We start from the raw sequence: 24,317 nt of genomic DNA, 5'->3' as shown, positions 1-24,317 counted from the left end.
TCAGGAGGGAGATAATCTATTTATGTAAAATATCCACATGAAACCAGATCTCAAGCTAGATGGAAGTATTTCTGCATAGGATTGAGAGCTTCCACTAACCCACTGTAATTACTGTGTAACACACCTAATGCTTAACTTATTGACAGTACCATTAACATCACAACTTTGGGACAAGGACTAGGTAAACAGGTGTGTTAAAAAGCAAACAAAAGCACTAACCACCATGTGGAACTTCAAGGGTAGAGAGATTCAGCCATGGCAAGGAGTGTTTCTGAGCTGTCTAGGATTAAAGCCTGTACTGCTCCATTCAACAGCGCAGATGACAACATCCACAGAGAAATACAGCTGAGAAGAATCTCTCATTCTTGTCAGGTGCTTGTATGTAAATTGGCTCTGAGTTGCTTTTGTGAGCTTCTGTGCTCATCAGACATGGAAGCAGCCACCTGACTCCAAGAGTTAGGGATAATGAATTAAGCTTTTAATTAAGCTTTCTTACACATACCTCCCAGACTACTCAATCCAATTTTCCTCTTTTTCTTCATCCAGAAAATAGAACTAAAACCAGAAGGCAAATCAATTTGGACCCATCATTAACTTTGTGTCAACAAGCCTTTGAAAAAGGTTATTTATTATTACTTGCTCTCCTGTGAGTTTCTTAATACTGCTGTAGCCATAGGATGGCAAGAAAAGGCACCAAGAAAACTTCTCCCTTTCAGTGACTAGTACCAGTTAAAGTGGTTAAGAAAAAAAGATGTGAAAGCCAACTGTGTTGTTAAGACAGGGAAGATACAGTAAAAGCTTCCAGTATTGGGTTCTGGAGTTTCTAAATCTATGGTGGCACTGAATCGTGTTTTTCCACCAAATCAAGTTTATGATTTTTACACAGTACTGAAATGGATGGTATTATTTCTGTTTCCAGAGCATGAAAACTAAGTTACCATTTCATAACCAGTCATATCACATTTAAAAAGGTGCTAACATTTTACACTTGCAATGAACAACTAATCAATTTCACATATTTTAACTTGATAAGTCAATATTGTCTTCGTTTCAGTTTTCCTGACTAAACAGTTCACAGTTCTACCTTAAGAGAATTAACTCATTCCCTCACAAACCTGACATTTCTGATCATTTACATTATTTTTGAGTTTTTTTTAAAAAGTAGTCGATTTTTTTGAGTTCCAACATCTATTCTATGCCTCAGCCAGAATTTCTGTTACTAAATTGGAATTGGACTTTGATGAAGTAACTGATTTAAGGCTTACCAGTAGAAAATATATAATACTTTGGAAGTCTATGCTTTGCTGGTCAGAACTGACTCAAATAAGCATTTTTCCTAACAAACTCAGTAAGATCCACCCCAGCTCTCACAAGCAATGTCCCATGGTTGTCTTGACCACTGCTGATCATAAATACAAGGAAGGCACAAAACTCTAGACACTTGTCAAAGCAGTCTCACCTTATCTCCTTGCAGCTTTGTTGGAATATGTGCTCTTTACAAGGGTAATGGTTTTAAACTACAAGTGGGTATATGCAGACTAGATACAAGGAAGAAATGTTTTACTATGAGGGTGGTGAAACACTGGAATAGGTTTCCCAGAAAGATGGTAGATGCCCCATCACTGGAAACATTCAAGGTCAGGTTGGATGGAGCTCTGAGAAAGCTGATCTGGTTGAAGATGTCTCTGCTCATTGCAGGGGCTTGGACTAGATGACCTCCAATTGTCCCTTCCAAACCATTCTATGATTCTATCCTTCCCTTTAACATTTGTCCATCTGCATTAGATTAAAGGTAAAGGATTGAAAGTAATTAGTTCTTGAAAGGTCTTAATAAAATAGTAAAGGAATCTATGTAAAAGAATGTCAGAAGTAGCAGCGTGTGACAGCTGCAAGAGACAACATCATTTCTGCATCTCAGAATTCATGTATCCCATCAGCATTTAAAGCAGATAATACAATAGACCTGATAGTTTCAAATATTATATTTGTATGATATTTGATGACTATTTGTACTGGCAAGCAAGTCTCACTGCCTTTCTACATATCAGTAAGTATACTCCCCATTTTCCTGAGGTATTAACGTATGGATAACTGATCTCTTATGCAAAGCTGAAATAGGATTTAATGAACCTCCATTACTCAAGCTGCACATTTTCCTAAAGATGAAAAATGCCATGTACAATGTATTTTCCTGCATGTGAATAAGCCCATTAATACAGATTTCTGAACAGAGTGTTTCTACTCAGCAATTTTTGCCCTTTGGGAGGGGAAAGGAAAAAGAGAAGGGAGCAGACACTTCCCCTCACTCCCCCACATCATCTCCAGAAAAGAACTGGATCAGCTTTGTTAATACTTTGCTTTCAAGGCTCTTTTTAGTACATGGGCACAATTGCCTTCTGACAAATGTTTGTTAAAACTTAGCTGCAAGCAGTTGAATCTCTTTACAATATTCTTCCTCTACTTTTACAGGAAATTACAGCAGAGAAAGCAATCAAAGCAGTACAAATTTGGAAATATTGAGAACTGCTAGTAATTTGACATCTTGTTTGCTGCTTTAACAATTCCCCTCCCTAAAGAAGCCCATGTTAGGAATTAAACCTGTACCTACTAACGAGACATGCTAATCTCCAGTCAGAATCTTAAATGCAAGCTCTTTTTCTTTAGCAGCAAGATGTAAGCACCAGTAAAATTACCATTTTCCTATGTCATGTTTGTAAAGGATGAAGAAAGAAGTTTACCTTTCAGCATCGTGGTGTATGTTCTCTGTAAATACATCATCACAGTAAGTTGTTATCTGTGCCTCAGGGTAACATGTATTTTTTTTCTTTACCAGCAACTACCTAGGTTTGTAAACTCAGATATCAAACCCATTTTTCTACTTTTCCTACTGTTATTTTACAAAAATGCTAAAATTACCATACTTTTCTCTACTTAAAAGTGTCAGGCAAGTCTGCCTTTCCACTGGATTTCTTGGAGCTTCCTGTTAATTCTACTGTCTCCTACTTTTCCCTCTCAATTGCCACCATAATTCCTCAAAATGTGCTTCAGATTGTCTGTGAAAAGGATATTTGTCTTGAAAACCTTGCTTTACTCAGAAGCTGACAGAAGGATTTTGTTGCCTTTCCTCTTACTGCACAAACAATTAATAGATATCGAAGGCAGAATCAGGAGCAACTGTAGACATACTTCATAGCTAATTTCTCAACATTAAAGGCTGTACAAAACCTATCATTTTATCTTATAAACTCTCCTGCTCAGCTGTAGCCCTGGATCAGATAATGTACGTTTTTGAGCTTTGCTGTTGCACTGCACAAGCTCAATACCTTAAGAGGGGGACAAAAAACTCCCAAACCAATCCAAAAATAAACCAATAACCTTCCTCCCTTTCCCTCAAATGTCTCACACGTTCCATGACTTCTCAGAAGCAAAGAGTATGTTCTGTTCGGCCCAACAGCTCACTAGTTAAAAGACATACTTGAGCACTGCTGAGATGAGGTTCAAGCCCTTGGTCTGAATTAGGCTTTTGGGCTCCTGCTTTCAAAACAACCTCTCTGAACAATAGAGCACTGCCTATTTCAGAAAGGCAGAATGGCATTGTTCTCTCCCCAAAATGGACATGAATCTTCTTGGGAAAAGGAGAGCAAAAAATCCAAATGTTTTGGAACTGATATTTTTCTAATGAAAAACATCTTTTGTTAGAAAGCAGCAGTAGGCTTCCAAGTGGGATTATTTGGTATCTCTGAGGCAACATACTGAGGTCACAGCTTCCAGCTTTACAGAAACAACCCTATCCATTAACACTGAAATAAAGAGACAAAGCTATGACTTTCATAGAATAATGATAACTCAAAGAATCTTGCAAAAAGTCAACTCTGCTCGCTGGAAATGGAACCAGTAACCAGTGAGAGTGCTCTGCAGACCAGGTTTGTGTTTCATAGCACAGACAAACAGTTTCTCTTGACACCTTCATCATTATTATCCTACCCCAGGCAATCACATCATTGTCCAACAGTGCAAAGCTCTTGTAACATGTCTGATTATGGCAAGATGTTGAAAATGGGTTTCTCTAGTCTTAAATCACTGCAGCAAGAGCTGATGCCCTTTAGTACACCACATATAGTAACATGAAGATCAGAGCCTCTGGGACAGGATGATTGTAGCCAACACACAAGTCTGTGCGTCCTCCCATGCCTTCACCAAGCCTTCCCTCTTCATCCAACATGGCAACACTCAGATCACAACTCAAGGGACTGTGGATTTCTATATTTTTCAACTATTTACAGGCTGTATGTAACAGACAACCAGCAGCCACCCTGCTTTTCAGAGCTCTGCATACCATCAGGAATACAGAAGGACATCTTGGGTATCAAAACCACTTCCAACAGCTAACTGAGGCTCTGTGCTTTAAAAACCATTTCTACCAGAAGTTGGTTCCATGTCCAATGTATATGCATGAGGGTGAAGAACCTGCACAAAAAACACGAATACTCAGCAGAAAGTGCAAAGAAATGATTTCATTCCTAAATTCCTCATTTCTAACAGCCTGATTTCTACTTAGTAGCAAAAGACACTGTTCAGAATAACAAATCATGACATTTTATCTTGGTTTTCTTGTCAGCATGGATGATTCTGTGAAGAGATATAAAAGGCCTGATCTTGTGAAGTAGCCAAGAACTTAAACTGTCCTTGACTGCAGAAGCAGCTGGAACATACTGCTTCTGTGAAACCCTGATCTCTTCACCACTCACGAAAACAAAAGAGTGACACCCTTTTTGTAGGCCCATTCCACATGAAAAGAAGTAAACTGTGATAAAAAAAGCAATTTAGATGTAGAATGATACCTTGAGAAGCTCTGGTTAGTAATCTGCTTCCCTCTTCCCCTCAAAAGTTGAAACCAAAAGTAACAATTAAAATAAAACCCAGGAAGGTTTTGTAAACAGATTGCAACCAAAAAGAGAAATTCTTACCTTGAAGCATCAAAGCTGTCATAGGATCCAACTGTATAGTGTCTAAACAGTTTCTTTGTTCTATCTGTTCGTGTTTCTGCACAAAGAAAAGAAAACTTTTAATAATATCCTGTGTTTCTTAAGCAAGTGCCGGGTTAATTTGCAGCTTCAAAGTGGATTTTCTGCTCTACACCAATAAAAGAAAACTAACAGTGACTTCATAGAATCACAGAATGGTTGAGGTTAGAAGAGACCTCTGGAAGTCCTCTTGTTCAAGTGAGGCCATCTACAGTCAGTTTCCCAGGACTGTGTCCAGACAGCTTTTCAATATCCCTATGCACAACCTCCCTGGGCAACCTACTCCACTGCTCAGTCACCCTGATGGTTAAAAAGGTATTTTCTTAAGTTCCCTTTAAGTGAATTAACACAGTTTGAAGCTGTTTTGGAAAAAAAAAATCTTTCTTTGGAGTTGAGACATTATTTTGTGTATGTGTACACATCAAGTGAAAAAGGAGAACTTGTAGATCATGCATCATATCTTTCACAAGTTTCCCAATTCCACCCACATTATCGGTGGCCAAACCTTTCAAGTCTAGGCTTTGGTTCTTTTACAGCTTGGAATAAAAGGCAAGATACAAGAATAAAGAAAGAAGAAAAACACCAGTAACACATTTCAGAAAGGTTGGAAAAATAGCCAAAACCAGTATTTGCTTGTTTAAACACACACACACACACACAAAACTAGAACTATTTCTGCAGTTTTATTAGGCATATGGAGAATGGGGTAGAGGGAAAAGTAGCTGCCCACGTTTATCACCATCAATCAAACCTCATAGGAAACAGGGCTATGAAACTTGTACTACCATTACATTGCAAAAGCAAATAATCCAAACTGGAGGATATGGGGTGATGCAAAACACAAAGAAGCCCCTTATCTGGGAAACACAAAGAGCAAAGGGATAAGCTACAATATATCTGCTAGAAAAAGGCACTTACAACAATAAACATATCAAAACTGTACATTTATTCTTTTACTTAATTAAAAAACACAATCCATCCCACTGCTGGAGTTCCCACATCTAGTGGATGCAGCATTAAATCAGTCTCCAGGGCTATAAGCATTATGTTCACAAGTATTTCTACAATTCACTAACAGTAACACAGGTTTAGCATGGGTATTAACAGTTACAGCATTTAGTTCAGAGCTATATCTGTGGAATGACAGACAACAGAGCTAAACATCTCTTTTCTAGCATTGGAAAGATGCTCTCTCATGTATTGTTTTCAATGGGTACCTACAGGAGCACCAATAAATCAAGGACGTGGGAAAGAAGCAGAAGCTCCTCCAGTTGCTTCAGTTTGCACAGCGAAGAGCATAATCTACAAGGCTTTCACTGAAAGAGTATCATTATATGTGTGTATATACACATATGGATTTCAAAAGTTACACTTCCAGAGAAGGACAAAAAGATTGCAGAGGAGGTGGGTAATTCATTGCCACATTCTTCTTCAAAATGATAGGAAAACACACAGAAGCTTGCTTCCAAAGCAGCATCCAAACAAAGTACAACTTGAACAAAAGCAGAGAGTAAAGAACCTTCTTTGGTAGCTTTATGTATTGAAATAATTGTTGTTCAAATGGATTTATTTTCTGAATCTTACTCAGCCATTACTGCAATAATATTTTAGTGTATTCATTTTTCCTCAGATGAGTATCTTTAGTGCAACCCATTTTTATATGATATACTCATGCAGAGACTAGTTTTTGAGAGAGGAAAAGGACTTGCCTAAATACAGCCTGGAATCACATTTAGTTAGGCTAACAGACATCAAAAATCAAATTGAAAAGTTTCTGGTTCAGCTTGTGACCATGAAATTCTCATCTGCATGGATGAGGAATCTTTCATTGAAGGACAGTTTGACTCCATCCAAACAGATTTATTAGTTCTCCAAGCTAGACATAGCCCTCAAGGTACACCATCTCTATGTCACAACTTTTAAGGGTGTTAAAAATTACCATGAGAGTTAGTGCTGTCAGATGACCAAGTCTTATTCTGCACAGAGGAAAAAATACATCAGTGCAGGCCGACAGGATTGAAACATGATGAAGGAGCACACTGCAGGAGAAAGCACTGAGAGGCAGACTTTGGGAAGAAGGACTGACAAAATGCACCTTTCCTTGCTTTAACCAGTACAGCTGACATGTCACCAGATTGTGCCCCCAGCTGGAGACTCAAATACAAGGACATACATAATACAGAGGAATTGTGGATGAAAATGTACATGCAGGTTATTGATGGCTAAAAGAGTAAGCAAGTTCTTTCTTCACAGTGGTGCACCAATTTGCAAGACACAAGAAAAGCAGTACTAAGAGAAACCAGAAATGTTTACATTTACATAGTTTTTGTGGAGACTCTTGAGATTCTTTTTGCCAACCTCTTTCCTACAGCACGACCAGAGGAAGAAAATCCCTATTACACACGAATCTTACTTGATAGTTTCGTATTGGGTTACTTCGTCCCTTTGTCACTCACCTGCAACCTAAATTTTCTGTCAAAAAGGCCTTACCTTTACCCCAGGTTCCAGTTCCTACACCCAAAATGGACACAACTTGAGGCAGGACTCACCTAGGACCTACTTAGACACAACCAAAGCTCAGCCAGCCAGCACATCAGCTGCAGGGCTGGGGGACAACACGCTGCCTTTCACAGAATAAGAGCTGTAAGCGTAGTGAGCAGCAATGGTACCCAAGGCTACATGACAGCTGCTCAAAGAGATCTGGCTTTGAAGCTGCTCACTGTATGACTGTACCTCTCAATGTGCTGTAAGAGGTTCAGGGAATTTTATGGGTCATGCCTTTGTTGCTGAGTTTACAAGTTTAGCTTCAAAATCCAGTGCCCTGCTGTGATGTGGAATAAAGTGATCTGAATGAATTGCAGCCTATTCCCCACCAAGCAGTCTTTTTCACACTATCCTCAAAAATCAGATTAATAGCAAGAGACATAATCAGCAGAAACACAGCCAAACATAAACCTGCTTTCCACTTAGAGTTTACCACTGACCTGTTTAAAGAATTCATCAATAATTAAAAGAACGCAGTCCAAGGAAGAATATTTTGCAAATCTTCAAGCGACTGCTTGAGCCTTAAGGAACCAGATGTTTCTTTTGCAGAAACTGTTTTCTATAGCATGATATTTCAGTGCTATTAACGAATACAAAGTGGGTGGGAGGAACGGAAAGGCGCAGTAAGACAGATAGCTTTGTTCAGCTACTTAGTATTGCAAAGCCAGCATTCTTCAGCTGCAGCTTGTATCTGCTCCCTATCTCTCCCACCCCTGCACTTTCCCCTACTTCTTTGTGTGCAATCATATTCACTGGGATTATTTGGGAAACCATTACCCTTACAAATCCCTGAACTGAAGGCTAAGTGGTATGTTTCCCAGGTTGCTGTGGAAATTCTTTAATCACCCTCTTTCCCTAACCTCTGACTCAGATTCCAATCTGTCCTCTTATGCAGCATTAAGTATAGACATCCAAAAAGGGGATCAGGAATCTGCCATCAGAATGAAGTGGATACTTAAATAAATAAAAAGAGAAATGGAAAAAAAAAAAGGTTCTGTTCTCTAAATTGACTAAAGAATACAAAGAACATATAGGCAATTGCTTAACAAATGCACTTCTGAATTCAAGCCATGTGTAGCACAATAGCACTATTATAGGTGTAATAGCACCAAGGGGTTAGTTCCAGGTTTCACTGCATTTTTACCCATTCTTATGTCCCCAGATTTTCTGAAGACCAGCACTTTTAACCAGAGTGCTTTCAGAGAGTCATTTCAGTTGGAAAAGACATTTAAGATCAACCACTCAGTAAAATGAATAGCCCTAACATCACATATTGAGTCTTTACCTGTGGAATCCCATGAAGATTTCTTTTTAAACTTGATTGCACACAGATTAGAAAGACTATTAAGAAAATATGGACAAAAAGGTCTAGAAAAAATTATTTAGCAGTGTATATATTACTGCATTATTACTGAGGAGAACATCTGTTACCAGAGATGAAAAGTCATTGCTTCAAATTGGATCAGTTCCAATTTCAGGAATGATTCTAGAGGCTATTCTAGGAGGTAGAACAAAACACCAGTGTTTGCAAAGACAGAATAGTTTCTTTACATTGACATTGGTATATCATTTAAAATTGCCACAGTTCTTGAGGAGCCCATCTTTTACCCAAATTTTTCTATTTTATTTTTTTCCTAGTATCTATAGTTGAAGACTTTGTCTCTACAGAGCTTCATTCATCTCTAGGTTACAGCAATAGAGCGTACCTGAGCATGAAGCATCAGGATAAAGGTCACAGCTAACAACTCATTCTCACAGTACTGCACTGCTGTTCACAGAGTAAAAACCATTATGAGAAAAGGAAAGTGCCCTCTACAGTTACTGGAACTATTTTCTATGAGAACACAACAGACAGATTAATAAGCTTCTCCACTTTCTGCTAAAGAAGAAAACCCTCACCTCAATACCATCAAAGAGGTTTTATTCACATCAGTTAACATGCCATCTAGAAGCAATGTGAGTCCTAGTATGATGAGAGTCACAGAAGGGTCTACAAGGAACAAAATAACATGGCAAATTTACTCCTGGTCCTTTCTCCAGTGAAGCCAATGGAGTTGCAGGAAAAATAAGTTACTTTCACTGTGTGACAGTGATAATACAAATAATAAAGCCCTGATTCTTAATTAGAGTCATGTATTGGTTTAGCCATTTCAGTAAGCAACAGACACAAGCCCTGCCATTACAGAATGTAGTTTATAGGGTTCAAAGAAAGGTGACCATTGAGAAGATGCAGGTGAAAAAATGTTCTCCTTTTCTTCTTCCACCTTCGGAGGAGTGCTGGCTTTCCTCAACCGAGAAACATGTATATGATTTCCCTGTAGCTTTGCTATGTTAGTCTCATATCTGACCACAGGACTCCAACAGAGCCTGCAGACATGATCAAAAGCTGAAAAATCAGTGTCATGAAAAGCAAGAAATAAAATGTGGACTCTAATCTACATAGACAGGTAATGCCATTCCTGCTCTGTTTCTTCAGTGATTAGCAGGCAACTGTTGTAGGTGTGGTCTAACAGACAACTTGATTACTGCACTGATACTATTATTTGTAGTAGATTGCTTACATATCTTATAATGTTTGGAAGAGTAAAGGACTAGGGGAAAAACAAAAATCGCAAAGCAACTGTCTTCATTCCTTTTATTCTCCCTGCTGCTCTTCACAGGGCATTTCGGCGGCCGTGTTTCCTAGGAAACTGCGAGGGGTTGCTCTGCCAGTGGGGATGTTGTCAGATGCTTGCCAGCATTCTGGGAAGGATCCACACACCCATAGGATGAACAAAGGAAATAAAAGTGTAACAGCCTCATTTATGTGTGACATTGAAGAGCCAACACAGAGCGGCAGATACCCTCCAAACAGCCCTGATTATTAAAGGTAAAGTCAGGTTATACTCATGCTCCAACCTAGATACTGCCCTCGTTATGCTGGCAGAATTTAAGGAATGGTTTCAGCCAGTTTCCAGCAGGAAGAACTACGTCTGCACACTCAAAATGCTTTTTCAACTCCAACGTAACAAAAAAACCCATGCAAAAATCATAAGTCACTCCTTCCTTTTGCTCTTCATCTGGGCACAAGTCAATTTAACACTTAAGCACCATCCCACAACACAAAGCTTTTCCTTCTTCCCCACTGACTGATGTTTCACTAATGCAATAGATAGTTAGAGACATTTGGTTTGCTAGAAGAGGCTCAGGCACAGCGCTTTGCACGTGTCTGATGGAAAGCAATACCCAACCGTTGTGCAAGGCTGAGGCTCTCACTGTGCATCTTCTCCTTCCTGGGGAAAAAAATGCTTTCACAACTACTTATGTTGAGGGTTAGATCAAAACTTGTTCAAACTTCTTCTCTGCTACTGCCAGGTACACAGATAATACAGAAACTTAACAGAAGTTCACAATTCAAGTGCACGTGTGGTAGTCATTATTTATTTACTTCTTTCACATCAAGGCAGTGCACTTCTCTTATGAGCCTTTCCCAAAATTGATCCAATAGCACCACAAAATAATTTAACCCTACCAGAAAAAAAAAAGAGGAAAAGTATATGGGATTGAAAACATCACTAAAAAGAGCCTTTAGTTTTCTACTCCAAGTACATGCACATTCAAAATATTTGTCACACTACATGATTTCAAATCATCTCTTCTGTAGAAGAAGCAACAAGCAAAAAGTGGAAGCAGGTTCATTAGCAAAACCATGTCTTATAAAAACTAAAGTGGATATTCTTATCCTAAAACCTATTTAGCATCTGTTTTTTTCCCATTTATTAAATAAACTAAGCACATTATTGCATCACAGGTCCATGTTGCTATGAGGCAACCAACAGTATATTATGTGCTTGACAAAAAATGTGCTAATTTATATCATGAGACTGATGAAAGGCAAACATAGCTTATGTACTCACTTGCCTCACACGAAGGCCATAGACTACAAATTGACTTCCCAGTGCTACTAGCAAATTGCAGCAGGTCTAAAGCTGTGTAAAGCTTTGGTTTAGACGAGAATGTAATATAACTTATGTGTGAAACAATGTCTTAAGGAAATTAACGCCACATTTAGGATGCCAGAAGGATTTTGTCTCTGTTCCTTCCATTCGTTCAGATTTTCACTGATTTAACTCATTACCAGTTCAGTGTGCATTTTGCTTTCCAGTAACAAGTGATTTTCTTGATAACAGACATGCAGTGACCTCTGCTTCAGAAAAGAATCGGATTAAAAGGAAAAAAATCTTCTTTGCCATGCACTGTGAAGTCTCAATAAGCTCTTTTATTTATTCCTTTTCCTCCTTAGAAAAGGGAGAGTCATCAAAACTCAGCTTTTCCCTAAAATATGGTACATCATTTTGATAAGTCAGAAAGTATTTCAGGCCTACAATATAGTTGTTTGACATAATTACTTCATATTTCTTTCTCTGAGCATTCATTTGAGCCACAAAAAAGGTTAAGTTCAGGGGTCCTGCTGCAAATCAAATGGAGCAGGGGCTAAGATTTTAAACAACTGTATACAATGTAAAACTATGATCAAGTGATGTAAACAGAATTTGTCTCTATCTCATCATAGGAGCCTTGTTTTTGAAGAATAAAAGTTATTTCATTGAAGGGCTCAAAGCCTTAGTTCCACCTATGTGCTGTGTTTCAAATCTGGACCAGGATTTCCCTCCCTCCTGAACATTTGTACGCATCATTTTGAAGCTGGAATGAATAAGGAATGTCTAAGAGTTGTAGGCAGTACATGTAAATACAGCCTGCTTCTCTTAAAGGGGTATTAAAACTCATAACACTGAAATCTGCAGAAACTACAATTACCTCTTTTCTTTTGCATCTTGAGAAATCTGAAGAAATATCATTGTCACTTCAGTTGAAGGGATAAACTATGAGGGTCTTGGAAAAAATAAATGTATGGCATAGGCATTATCAACTGGAAAGTCATGCAAACCTTTAGTTCTTAATTCACTATTCTCCTTTTTAAGCTGGTAGATGATCTTTTTAAAAACCCCAGTGTAGGGGTGGTTTAGTTCTCTCAGCCAATTTTTCTTTCAACTGAAGCTGAAAAATAGCAGATCTTACATGGTTTTGAAGTTTTCCAGTAACAAATCCTTGGATGTCCCCCTGCCTTTTTTTCTTTTTGCCCCTGCTAACTCCTATTTTAAATAAAGAAAGGAAGTCTGATGTTTATTCTCTCCTGTATCCTTAGAGAAAGAGTAGCTGGAATATAGTGAATTAGCTTACTCACAAAGGATGCTGAAATGGCTGATCAACGTAGCGAATCAGCAGGTTTCTTTGCAAGAGAAACCTTGATAACTGAAATATGCAAGTGAGATCTATTGGAGAGGAAGTTATGGAAGAACATTGATTTCCATGTCATTAGTTTTCCATTTACTTTATCAAAAAGCGCAGTCATACCTGAAAAAAATCAGCAAGTAGTTGCTGAAACATTGGCTTCTTACTCTCTAACACCGAATAAAGCTTAGAGAGCTAAGTAAGGGGAAATCAGTATTCTTGTAATAACTTTGCCAGTTATGTCTACAGTTCTGTTGCTGAAGTTTAAATCTGACTAGAAACAACCTCATCTGCTCATATTTGTGTCTTATGAAGAAGCAATGTTATATGTGCACTAAAATCGAGGCAAATCTCTGAGGTAGATTTTATTTCAGAACTAGGTCTTCCCTGCGACAGGCAAACTGCTGCTAATCTGTTTGCAGAGCAGGCACAGCAGACAGACTTTATTCTGCTCTTCCCTCATTTACAGAACATTTCAAAACATGGTAGTGATCACTTGCTCATTCCTTAAGAAGCTCTCCTGCTGGGCTTCTGCAGGACTTCCCTCTGCCCTTCATTTACAACCCATCTGCAGCAGCATAGTTAATCAATCTACCGCAGATGTTTCCAGGCAGCTTTGTGACCGTGGTCCCAGTTGAAATGGAGAATTAAATTACTCAGTATCTGGAACAGACACGGTCATAGGTCTGGATGATGTCATCAAAGGAAACTATTTGGGAGAGGAACTATGTTTTTCCCTCTTTGCTGCAAGATTTATGAGGCTTTACAGACTTTGGTTCTTGTAAAAAGATGGATGTTCACCTGGTCTGGTAACATACCTCTGAGATTCCAGCAACCAAGCATGGAATTGGTCCATTTACACATAGTTTGATCATTCATGAAGCATGCATTTTTTTTGGACAAAACCAGGTCCAAACTAAAGTGACTTCAATGCACAATATGAAGTGTATATTTAATAAAAAACAGCTCTAAAAATTGCTCCTGAACACTTAAATAAAGGCATCTTGTTTTTTTGATTTAGGCAGAACAAAGAAATCTTGCTGCCTGCTGGCAGCATCAGCTGTTGCAAATATTACTTATCTTGAAGGTCAGGATGGTTTGTTCAACTACAAAGCTCAGGTGGTGTGATGTTCCAGTTCTTTGGAATGGATTTGTAGTACAAATGTTTGTAATCATAACACCTTATTTAATATTTTCCAGCTTTCCTGCAAATATTCTAGTGTGTGGCTGCAGTATTCTCACTCGTAATGGCAGCATCATCCAAAATGATGGCCTGTAACAAAAGGCAGGAATCAGGTAAAACTTCACTTAAGAGTTTGTTTAATAGTGGGATTTGATTCTTCAGCCTCGGTAGATGCTAATTTTGTAGTCCCCAGTCTGCAAGGCTTCTTTCTGCACATCCTTAACTTTCTGCAGACACTAACTTCCAGTATTTCAGTGGTCATCACTCAAATCAAGGACCGTTTAAAGTCCCAAATCACTACACTGCAGAGGCAACACGAAAACATGCTTACATGTGAAAACAAAGCTGAGACTTTGCAGGATTCATTGATGGGGTGCTAACACAGTGTTGAGTTTATCTGTATTCCTACAAGGAAGAAACCTGCTTTAGCTCCACATTTAACCTAAAAATCCAGGGGAAAAGAATCTGAAAGAAAAAAATGGAAAAAAGGAAATCCAAGCAATTTTTAAAAGCTTGACAACTATTTCATTCATTAACTTCTATTTTTTCTTACAGCTGCCACTACTTTCTGAACTCCCAGCAGAATTTGTTTACTTCTGCTAAAAAGATGAAGTTTTGCAGCTGTAAGGCGACACAGAGCTACATGAAACTGGATCAGTACAGTAAACCACTGCAAAGGTGCCTGATGCATCTCCACAGAACGTTTCCAGCAAACATTCAAGAAGTGACATGAAAGTGCCACTTTCCCTGTTGCAGGTGTCCTCAGGTGTGTCACAGAACAAGAAGAACAAGAAAAAAACCCATTAGTATAGCTTCTAATTTTGGTCAGTTATTGGAGTGTCAGCTATGGCATTTATTTTCTGATGAGAAATGCCACAACAGAAACCATCTCAAACGATCATTTTCACATGGTTATAAACCTGCCACAGGAACATGAATAGCAATCTAATAGAAGCATTCATTTAACTAGTATTACAGAGCGGTGGGTAACAATTTTCACTGACTTTGCCTTAAATTCAGGGAAATTGCGTTAGAGGTTTGTGAAGGAACTCTGTGTTTGATTGCTTGGCAGAAGCCATGATCTAATCCACATAACACAGGTTATTACAACCTGAGACACATTTACAATCACACCAAGTTAATCAACCGCTTTGAAGAAGGTCACTCTGCACCCTAAGGTGGAAAGAACAGATGGAGAGCTATTTTGGGCTGGGTTAGGAAAAACAAGCCCTGATAAACTATTCTTCTATTCAGTTTCAAAAATCATTCATTTTCATCTACAGCAAGTTTCAACAAGAGTCATTATGGACTTTTATCATCAATGGTGACACAAATGTTTCCTCTCAATTTCCTCCCTTATAGAAGCCTCATTCAAGTCTAAATCTTCAGCAGCTGTATTCAGGGTCAATGATCTGTCAAATTCACTCACTTCAATAATAGATTAAAAATTTTGGATGCCTAAGAAGCCTGTGTGTCATCTGCTGTGTAGAAGAGATCCGGGACAAGCTCAAGGAACCTCTCATTCTTTTTCACAGTAATGCTCCCTGACATCCACAGTGGTTGCAAACATCTTTTTGCCATGTTTGCAGTTAGCTATCAAGTCAAACTACTTGTAGTTCTCTTCCCACCATCAAACAAGCCTCCAGCTGCCCTGAAGAGTCCAAGGGGGACACTACGAGAGCATTTTTAACACTTTCTGCTAGATCAGCCATATGGGGAACTCATTTGTCCTGTGTAAAACAAACTCATTTCCTTTTCCTGTACCAAGGGCCACTGAAGTCAATGATCTGGAGCACACAGTTCTCGTGGAATATTTCAGACATTTGTAAAAGTGTCTCCCAATAACTTCCTTGCTCTGTCCTACATTTATAGATAGAACTTTTTCTTCATCCTCTTGCTAAATCTTGTCAAAGTTAGTCACCCTAACATCATGGACTAGATGATCTCTAAAGGTCCCTTCCAACCTCTACCACTCTATGATTCTGTTCTATGATCACGTTAGGGTGGCCTGACAGCTATTTAAAAGAATATAAAATGATCATTTCTAAGAACAAGACAACACTAAATACAAAACAAGCAAAAGCTAAAAGTTTAAGTCTTCATCCAGTATCTTTTCCTTCCTTTGCTTTGATTGTGCATATGGTCTTTACACTGTGAATTTCACTCTAGATAAGATACACTGTTCCCAAAACCCAACAGACATACAGAATATTCTATGACTTCTACTGTAAGGGCCTCAGAATATCTTCTAGTTTAATATTACTTCAGTCAGAGAGAACAAATAGCTTGGATCAGCAGAGCAGAATGTTGCTAAGCAATGTCATACCAGAGTTTACACAGGACTGGGAAGAGGAAGATAAGGGTGGAACAAGGAGATGCAGATGTGTACCATTTCCTGCTCAAGAGGAAGAACTCCTTCCTTGCCACACTACTGAGTGGGTATGAAATGCAAAACTATCACAACAGCAAAACTACTTACATACACCACGTCACTCTTAAGGAGAATGGAGTACAACACTTCATCCATCAAGTGAACTTGTGAGGCTTTACCAGAATATACAGATGCAACTGTACGTGGATACAATAATAATACAAATAATCTAACATACATTGTATAATATATAAAATATCAAAATAACTTATAGATGTGTTTAGAGATACTTGGTATTGATGGCTTGTTAAGTGACACAAGTTTCAGAGTCAGGCCACAGCTAATTTTCAAGAAGTGAACAACTACTCCATCTGGAATTGTAATGTGACCATTGCTTCCAAAGCCTCCAGCTACAGAACCTGCACCAGTATTCCAAACAGAATGATCCCAGTTTGAAAGGAGCAAAACCTGAAAATATTTCTACCTTTTAAAAAGTATGGGAGGTGCTTCTCCCATATTTTGAAGACAGATTAGGGTAATTACTTCAAAAGAATACATTTGAAAATCTGGGATCTGTGGCAACCTTAAACACTCCTGGGAATTAGAATAAACTGCTGAGAAGGCCAAGAAAAAAAAGGTTTTCCTAAAAATAAGATTATTAAAGAGATATTCTATTTTAGGCAGAGCATATTGAGAAAAGCAATACAGGACTGTGCAAAGTTTGTTCAAGTACACATATTTTCCAAGCATTTTACTGAGGTCACCACTCTATATAAAACCTTTCTGTTTTTACCACCACCACCTATAAAAACCACTCATTCTTCTTTAAAGCTATATACAATACCACCAAGGTGAACTCTCTTCTTGGATCTTGACTTTTCAGCCATAGTTTCTAACTAGCTCCCTCGAGTTTTGGGTGCTTCTGCATCCTCAGGAAGAAAAGCATCCCAGGCATTTAAGTTCAAAATGTACTATTTTAACTATCAAAGAAAATGTTGAAGCTTCTGAGCAAACATAGGATTTGGCAAAGGTTCTACATTTTCCTACAAAATGCTGCTGGAAACAAGTTTTTAAGAGAACAGTGACAACAAAAATCCCCAATCAAGATGACCACAAACAAGTCATCTTATTTTACACAAGTCACAGGCTCAAAACCCACATCCTTTCAGTTCCACACTGTACCAAGGGATATTTTTTTTCCCTGCTGCAGGTTTCCATGGAAATGCATCAGTCACTAATCTAAATAAGTGCGGGTGAAGGATGCCTGAAAACCTAGAGCAATTACGCATGCCATTGGAGGAAAAGAATATGATTCAACTCAGCTATTAGAAATGTGGCACAGCTATCACTTCTATATATTGTTGGAGTGTTCTAAAAACAAAACTGCTTTATTTTTTTTAAACCCACTCTTTTGCTGCCTCTGAGAGGGAAAGAAATAAAGCATTAAAAATACCTCTCACGTAACAAGCACACAATGAAGTCAGACCGTATCAACTGCAAAACACAAGTGCAGTTGATAGCTCACATTTGTTTTGCTATGAAAATTCATCATACAAGAAAATTTCTCTCTCCACTACTGGTCAAAGATACCTCACTTGAGTCATTTTGATGAGAAATAGGAAAGTGACTGCTTTGATCTGCATTAAAGAGCTAATGATCCTTTAAAATAACGAGTATAATGTTTGATTAATGCATTACTAAATATCTATTTCTAAGCACAGCACACAGGTCTGGCATTGATGGGTCTCTGCTTACAAGGTAATTGCAATTCAGCACCCATACTAACCTTATGTATATATATAGATACATATATATATAGTCTATAGCAGTATAGGCACCTATTCTTCTCTACTTGCACACAAATGCTTCCAGCTCTATTACACAGCACGTACAGATCTCCAGATATCCCCTGCCAAAGTCTCACCTCTGTCACTCAATGTGTGTTTCTCACCTTGTCCTCCTGCTGCTTTGTACTCAACCTCTTCCTATCTCTTGTCACACAGGAAAACTTCGAATGATGTGGCACAGGGACTCTGCTGCTGCATATGAACAAATGTTTTGCCAGAAAGGCAGAGAGTTACTTCAGATTACTTGAGGTTAGTATTACTACCCAGTTATTCTTCCCTCACTCTTCAAAAATGAACTATGGCAGTACATCTGATAGGAGAGAACACTGGGCAGCCTTGAAAAGAGACAGTTTTAGGATCCTAATGACAATTTTGTCAAGCTCTGATTATCTGTATCAGATTTTACAGAAAACATCTCTCAAATGGTTGTAGTTATTAATGAGTGAGGTCACTGAATAAATAGCACTGTTCCAAAGTCTGGAACACAGATTTGAGCTATAGCATCTACACTAAATGTAGGTATTCAAGGAACACACTAGCTTTAGTCCCATTGACAAGCCTACCCTAAATCACTGCAATTTCAGCCAATAAGCATTGCAATTAGACCACAGCAATAGGATGTGGGAAGAAGGAAACATGCTTCTGGAGGAAAAGGCTTCTTAAATTTTCAATTCAAGTCAACTTTCTAATCTGTGAATGTGATTTCCAACCACAGCTAAGCACTCTGTGTTTACCCTAAAGTACTGGGTGCATCTAAGTCAAGAAAGCACTTAGGAGGCAGAGAACTTTTCTTATGTGCTTAGGGTTCTCCTTGCTGGAATCAAGACAGCACTAGAAGTAAAGTCTATCTAACATATTTGAATTCATAGGTTGCAAAAGTCAGAATGAGGGAAATGAAAGGTTAGAGTAAGGCTATCAGAGAAAGCAGTGTGAAACAAGACAGGAGCAGCAGCAGAAACTGCATAGGAGAAAGATGAGACTACAGGAAGGAGCAAAGGGTAATGAAGCAAACAAGACAGGAAAGAGTCTGTCTAGTTTTAACACCTGAATTTAAGTGCCCTTTCTTCAAAAAAGCAGTGGAAAGTAGGTGCTTCTTCTGAAATGTATTAATCTTTTATCTACACATCAGGCCGGGTCTTTTCGGTTTCCTGAGGCAGATCTAGATAAAGAATTTATATTGAAAGTGACAGTAAAAATGCTTTTTAAAGTTAAGATTGCAGACCACTACTGTGGCAGAAACCTTAAAAGTCTTCTTTATAAGACACTTTGAAACCCTTGACAAACACAAAGCTGTGAGGGGATCACTATGAAATCACATGGCTTTAAACTGTACTACTGGTTACATTGACCAGTTACTATCAAAATCCAGTCTCACTTCATTGAAGATTAAAGCAAAGAGTGCGTGATAATACATACATTTGGAATACTCTTTGAACGTGTAATTATAGGAATATGTAAGTATAACAAAAATGGAAAATCTTACGCCTGAAATAGTGTCATTTGGATTAAATTGTCTAAGTTTAAGCCAAAACCATCAATGAAATGATCACTGTGACCAGTAAAAGACAAGCTTATTACTGTAGATCAACACTCATAAAGTCACTACGAATCTCTAAATCTTCAGAGCATTTCTCCTCAGGATAGCACTGTAACACAGAGAATTATCCAACTGAGGCACAGGGAGTGTAAATGGCAAGAGACAAAGGAAAGGCAATAAACCCTTTTTTAAAAGCAATTCAGATGCAAAAATGTTTGAGTTTTAAGCTTTTAAGTGTAATGACAAAAACATACATTAACTATTTGTTACAGAAACATTGAAACACATATTCTAAGATACCCAAAGGCTAAAAAAGCAGGAATGTCAATAAAAATATCTTTTCCAGATGTTTTCTGTAAGTCTAAATGAGTACTTCTTGGAAGCAAGTAGCTATATGGAAATGAATTCTCTTAAGACTGATATATTCCTGAAACTCCATCATGTGCCATGCTTAATGCTTATAAACTAATAAGAAAAACCTAATTATGTTGCATCTTTGTACTTATGAGATTTGTAAAATGTTGTAACTGGAGAAATCAAATACTCTGGGTATATTACTCATGTGAAAGAAACATCCAGGAGGCTGACTGACAAGAAGGGGTAGACAGAAGGAAACAGGAATTCAGATGCACTAGACATAGTCAGCAGTGACTAACCACTCCTTATGAATCAATCATACTCAAGTATAGAGCACCATTAACTCTGTCCAGCAACACTATGTAGATACAATCCTGGCTTACCAAATTGATAATAATAATTGTTGCTAAATGAATCTCTGATTAACAGTAACCAGAGGAGGACTGACAATCTCAGCGAGGTTTCAGCTTTTATACATGTCCTTATCATTTCAGACACAGAGAAAACTTTTGTACAAGTCTGACTGACTCTAAGTTTCAGAAAACTCTGTTCAAAAGTGTTACAGCTTGGTGATCTGGTCCTAAGCCCCAGTGAATGAGAAGGGCTAGTCAACTTCACCCAAAGAGGGAAAAAATGTAACTGGAATTGGCCCTGGATCCCAGGGGAAGAATTTCCAGTCCCTTGGCAATTCTCTACTGAGGCCCAAAACCAAAGGGAGAAATCAATTGAGAAAACAATGTGCTGGGCTGGCAGTTGGGGGTGACAGAAAATTTGCTACTGTGTTTTGCAAAACATTGCAGACTAGAAGAGTTTCTCCTCATCAAAATGAGGAGGAAAAGAATGCATCTTAGTAACCTATTATGATTGAGGGGATTCTCCAGAATCAAAATGCATTTTTCTTCCCTCATCTTGAAGCAAAAGTAAGGTAAAAGGCTTAACATAAAACCCCTCCCACTTGACTGACTTAACTAAAATTTGCAACACTTAATGAACATGAAGCCTTGGTCTAACAGAAACTTTTATCGTATGGCATTAGTGACATCTCTAATTTGACTGGGGGAATAAAAAGAGAAGTGGACGAGATGTTGAATTAGTGACTTTTTGTTTTGTAGTGACATCTCAAACATGGGATGGACTTTATTGAGATATCTGATAAGTAGATGTATTCCTTTCTAAAAATGTAATTGAGTGTATTAAACCAACCTGGATTAGCCATCTCTCTGTACTTGATAATCACACTTCCTTCTTCTCACCACACACCCTCTCTTCTTATCTTTTCCTCACGTATACATTGCATCTCAGTGTACTCAAACTTAATCCTCAAAGACACCACACAAATCTAAACCTTCAGTTATATCACAGAATCATAGAATGGTAGGGGTTGGAAGGGACCTTTAGAGATCATCTAGTTCAACCCCTCTGCAGAAGCAGGGTCACCTAGATAAATCCTGTTTCATTCTATTTACCACAATCCTGCACACAAATAGCACAAGAAATAATCACCTAGCAATGACAATGATTTGCACAGCTTGAAGAGTTCTTTTGACACTCAAAATGATCTAACTGGTTAAACAATTATGCCTTAATATATCATTGTCTAATTCCTCTTTACAGGACTGCTAAGGCACCACGAGTTATTGGCATACATATAACATCACAATTATTTTAGGAAAGAAAGGACCTAGGACTGCTTTTAAATAATCTCCTTCTCCATCACATAATCTGAAGTTGACAACTTGTCATCTCAGTGAGATTGTGATGTCAAAATTTTAAGATAATACCGTGTGAAAGAAAACATCTCTTCTAGAAATGGGTAAAACAGGAAGAAAGTGGCTAAAAGTAGACTTGCTATTTCCACTACAGTATTTGTGGTTAAATGTAGTTCTGTCAGCTTTAAGCACATTTTGTTATCAGAAAATAGTCTGGTCAGTAATTCAGCTTATTAAGGAAGACCCCATGTACTTCCACCAAGTACTCAGACCTCTGTAAGATTCTTGGGGAAGCTACCACAGATTCACACAGTTTGGCTTTTTTTTTAAACCAGAATTCCTTATTCATCTTGACTTGCAATCACAGAAATCAATTGAGAGATGTTAAATGTTGACAGCACTAGCCTGGCTCCAGTGAGTTGTTTTCAGGACTGATCAGCAGGGTGTTCCTCCTGGAACTCAAGTAGCAATAACACTTATTTTTCAAAGCTTTTTTATCAATGAAATGTCATGAACTGAAACTCTAGGTATACATAACTATTTGTAATCCTGTCTGCAAACACAAAACACTCAAAATAGGTAGCAGCTAAACCAACCTGCCTTCAATCCAGGGATATTCCCAGTAAAGACAGTAATCTATCATTCCACATTAGCTCTGTTTACTAAATAAGCTTCAGAGATCTCATTTTTTTTCCCCCCAGATGTTGGGTGGAAGGCCATCTGTTCTTTTCCTGAAGTAACAGAAGCTATCATATGTTTTGCTCTGATAAAAAGTGAAGCAGAATGGTCATTTTCTTTTTACCCAAAAAAAGGGATGAGTACTTTCTGGAACACAGAATCAGAGATCTGATAAAATGGACTTTCTTGACTCAAAAAGTCAGAAAAGTAGAAAATATCAGGAGGGAATAAAGATGTCATCACCTTTGTCAAAAGTACAAATTACAGAGAGGGGAAAGATCCTCTAGATTTTATAAATCAAGTACAACTTAAATGTGGGTATTTAAATATGTATATCCTGGAATTTGGAGGTGACTTAGTAGGACAAAGTTTATCCTGCTTCACCTTAGTTCTATTTTAAATCCCATACTTACAAATTTACTTTCTCTCCCTCTGTCATCATGCCTAATAAGTAAATTCCCAAACTGAATTTTGCTTGAAATTTTGCTTACTGGAATGCTGTGTTATCCTTTCTAGTTTGTAAAAGCATGAAGCACCTCACTGAATACAACCAAAAGCTTAAGCTGTCCTCCTCTGGAAGATGCAGATGTTAAAAGTCATTTTAGAAAACTAATGAGAGTAGGTCTAACTTTTGACATTTCCATCATCCAGAAACAACAAGAATCACTTGGAAGAAATGACAGCAATTAGGAAGGGTGTCATTTCATCTCCGTATAAAACATACCCACATCTCAAGTACTGTGGGAAGTTCTGGTATCACATCAAAACTAGACTGCACTTCATTGACTAATTGAATAATAATTGATGTTAAAAAGATAAATAACTTAAAAATGAAGAGGGAGATTGCCAATTTACACATTAGCAGTTAAAATACATTGATATCAGAACAGATTCTAATTACTTGTAAAAAAAAGTCAGGAATGTATATTATTAAATCCCATTCTCTGGGGGGTGGAACTCTTCCCAAAGCCATGGTTCATATGGATTGTCTTCACAACTGGGTTGCTTTTTCAACTGCCAGTTAGGAAGGTCAGGATTCAGGACTCTCCCAGACCAACAGTCACCTGTTGTTTTCAAGGCTGGGTGAGGCTACGATGAATTCTCGCAGTATTTTCTCTCCATCACAAAAAGGGTGAAAAGGAAAGAGGTCCTAGGTAAGGAGTTGTCTTCTGACACACCATCCTGCAGAGTGCTCTGAGGCCATTACTCCTGCTCAGGATGCTTGTAAGTGCTAGCCCTGGGTATAAGACATAAAACCACCTTCTGAAACCTACTCCCTAGGCTTCATACACACATCAGTGCTTCAAGTATTGTAAAGGAGGAAGAAGGACCACTTCAGCAAGGCTTTTGACACTGTCTCCCATAACATCCTCATCAGAAAGCTCAGGCAGTGTGGCTGGGATGAGTGGACAGTGAGGTGGATGGAGAGCTGCTGAATGACAGAGCCCAGAGGGTGGTGATCTATGGCACAGAGTCGAGTTGGAGCCTATGGCCAGTGGAGTTCCACAGGGATGGGTTCTGGGGCCAGTCTTGTTCAACATCTTCATCAACCACCTGGGTGAGGGGACAGAGTGTACCCTCAGCAAGTTCCCTGGTGGCACCAAACTGGGAGGACTGGCTGATTCCCCAGAGGCTGTGCTGCCATTCAGCGGGATCTCAACCAGCTGGAGAGTTGGGCAGAGAGGAACCTCATGAGGTTCAACAAGGACAAGTGCAGAGTCCTGTATCTGGGAAGGAACAACCCCATGCACCAGGACAGGCTGGGGGTTGAACTACTGAGGAGCAGCTCTGCAGAG

General features: G+C 38.5%; 1 protein-coding gene across 2 annotated transcripts in view; it reads right to left on the bottom strand.

The window, feature by feature from the left end:
* Nucleotides 1-24,317, bottom strand: part of SHANK2 (SH3 and multiple ankyrin repeat domains 2) — a 332,306-nt gene that overhangs the window by 145,328 nt on the left and 162,661 nt on the right. For both annotated transcript variants that reach the window (XM_061999345.1, XM_061999344.1), the window contains exon 16: nt 4,968-5,043. In XM_061999345.1, the coding sequence (XP_061855329.1) occupies nt 4,968-5,043 (76 nt within the window). The remainder of the gene's footprint in view (nt 1-4,967; nt 5,044-24,317) is intronic.

This window comes from Colius striatus, chromosome 7 (assembly GCF_028858725.1).
Source record: "Colius striatus isolate bColStr4 chromosome 7, bColStr4.1.hap1, whole genome shotgun sequence".
Taxonomy (NCBI): domain Eukaryota; kingdom Metazoa; phylum Chordata; class Aves; order Coliiformes; family Coliidae; genus Colius; species Colius striatus.
Note: the sequence above shows the minus strand (reverse complement) of the source record. Positions and strands in the feature narration are given on the sequence as shown.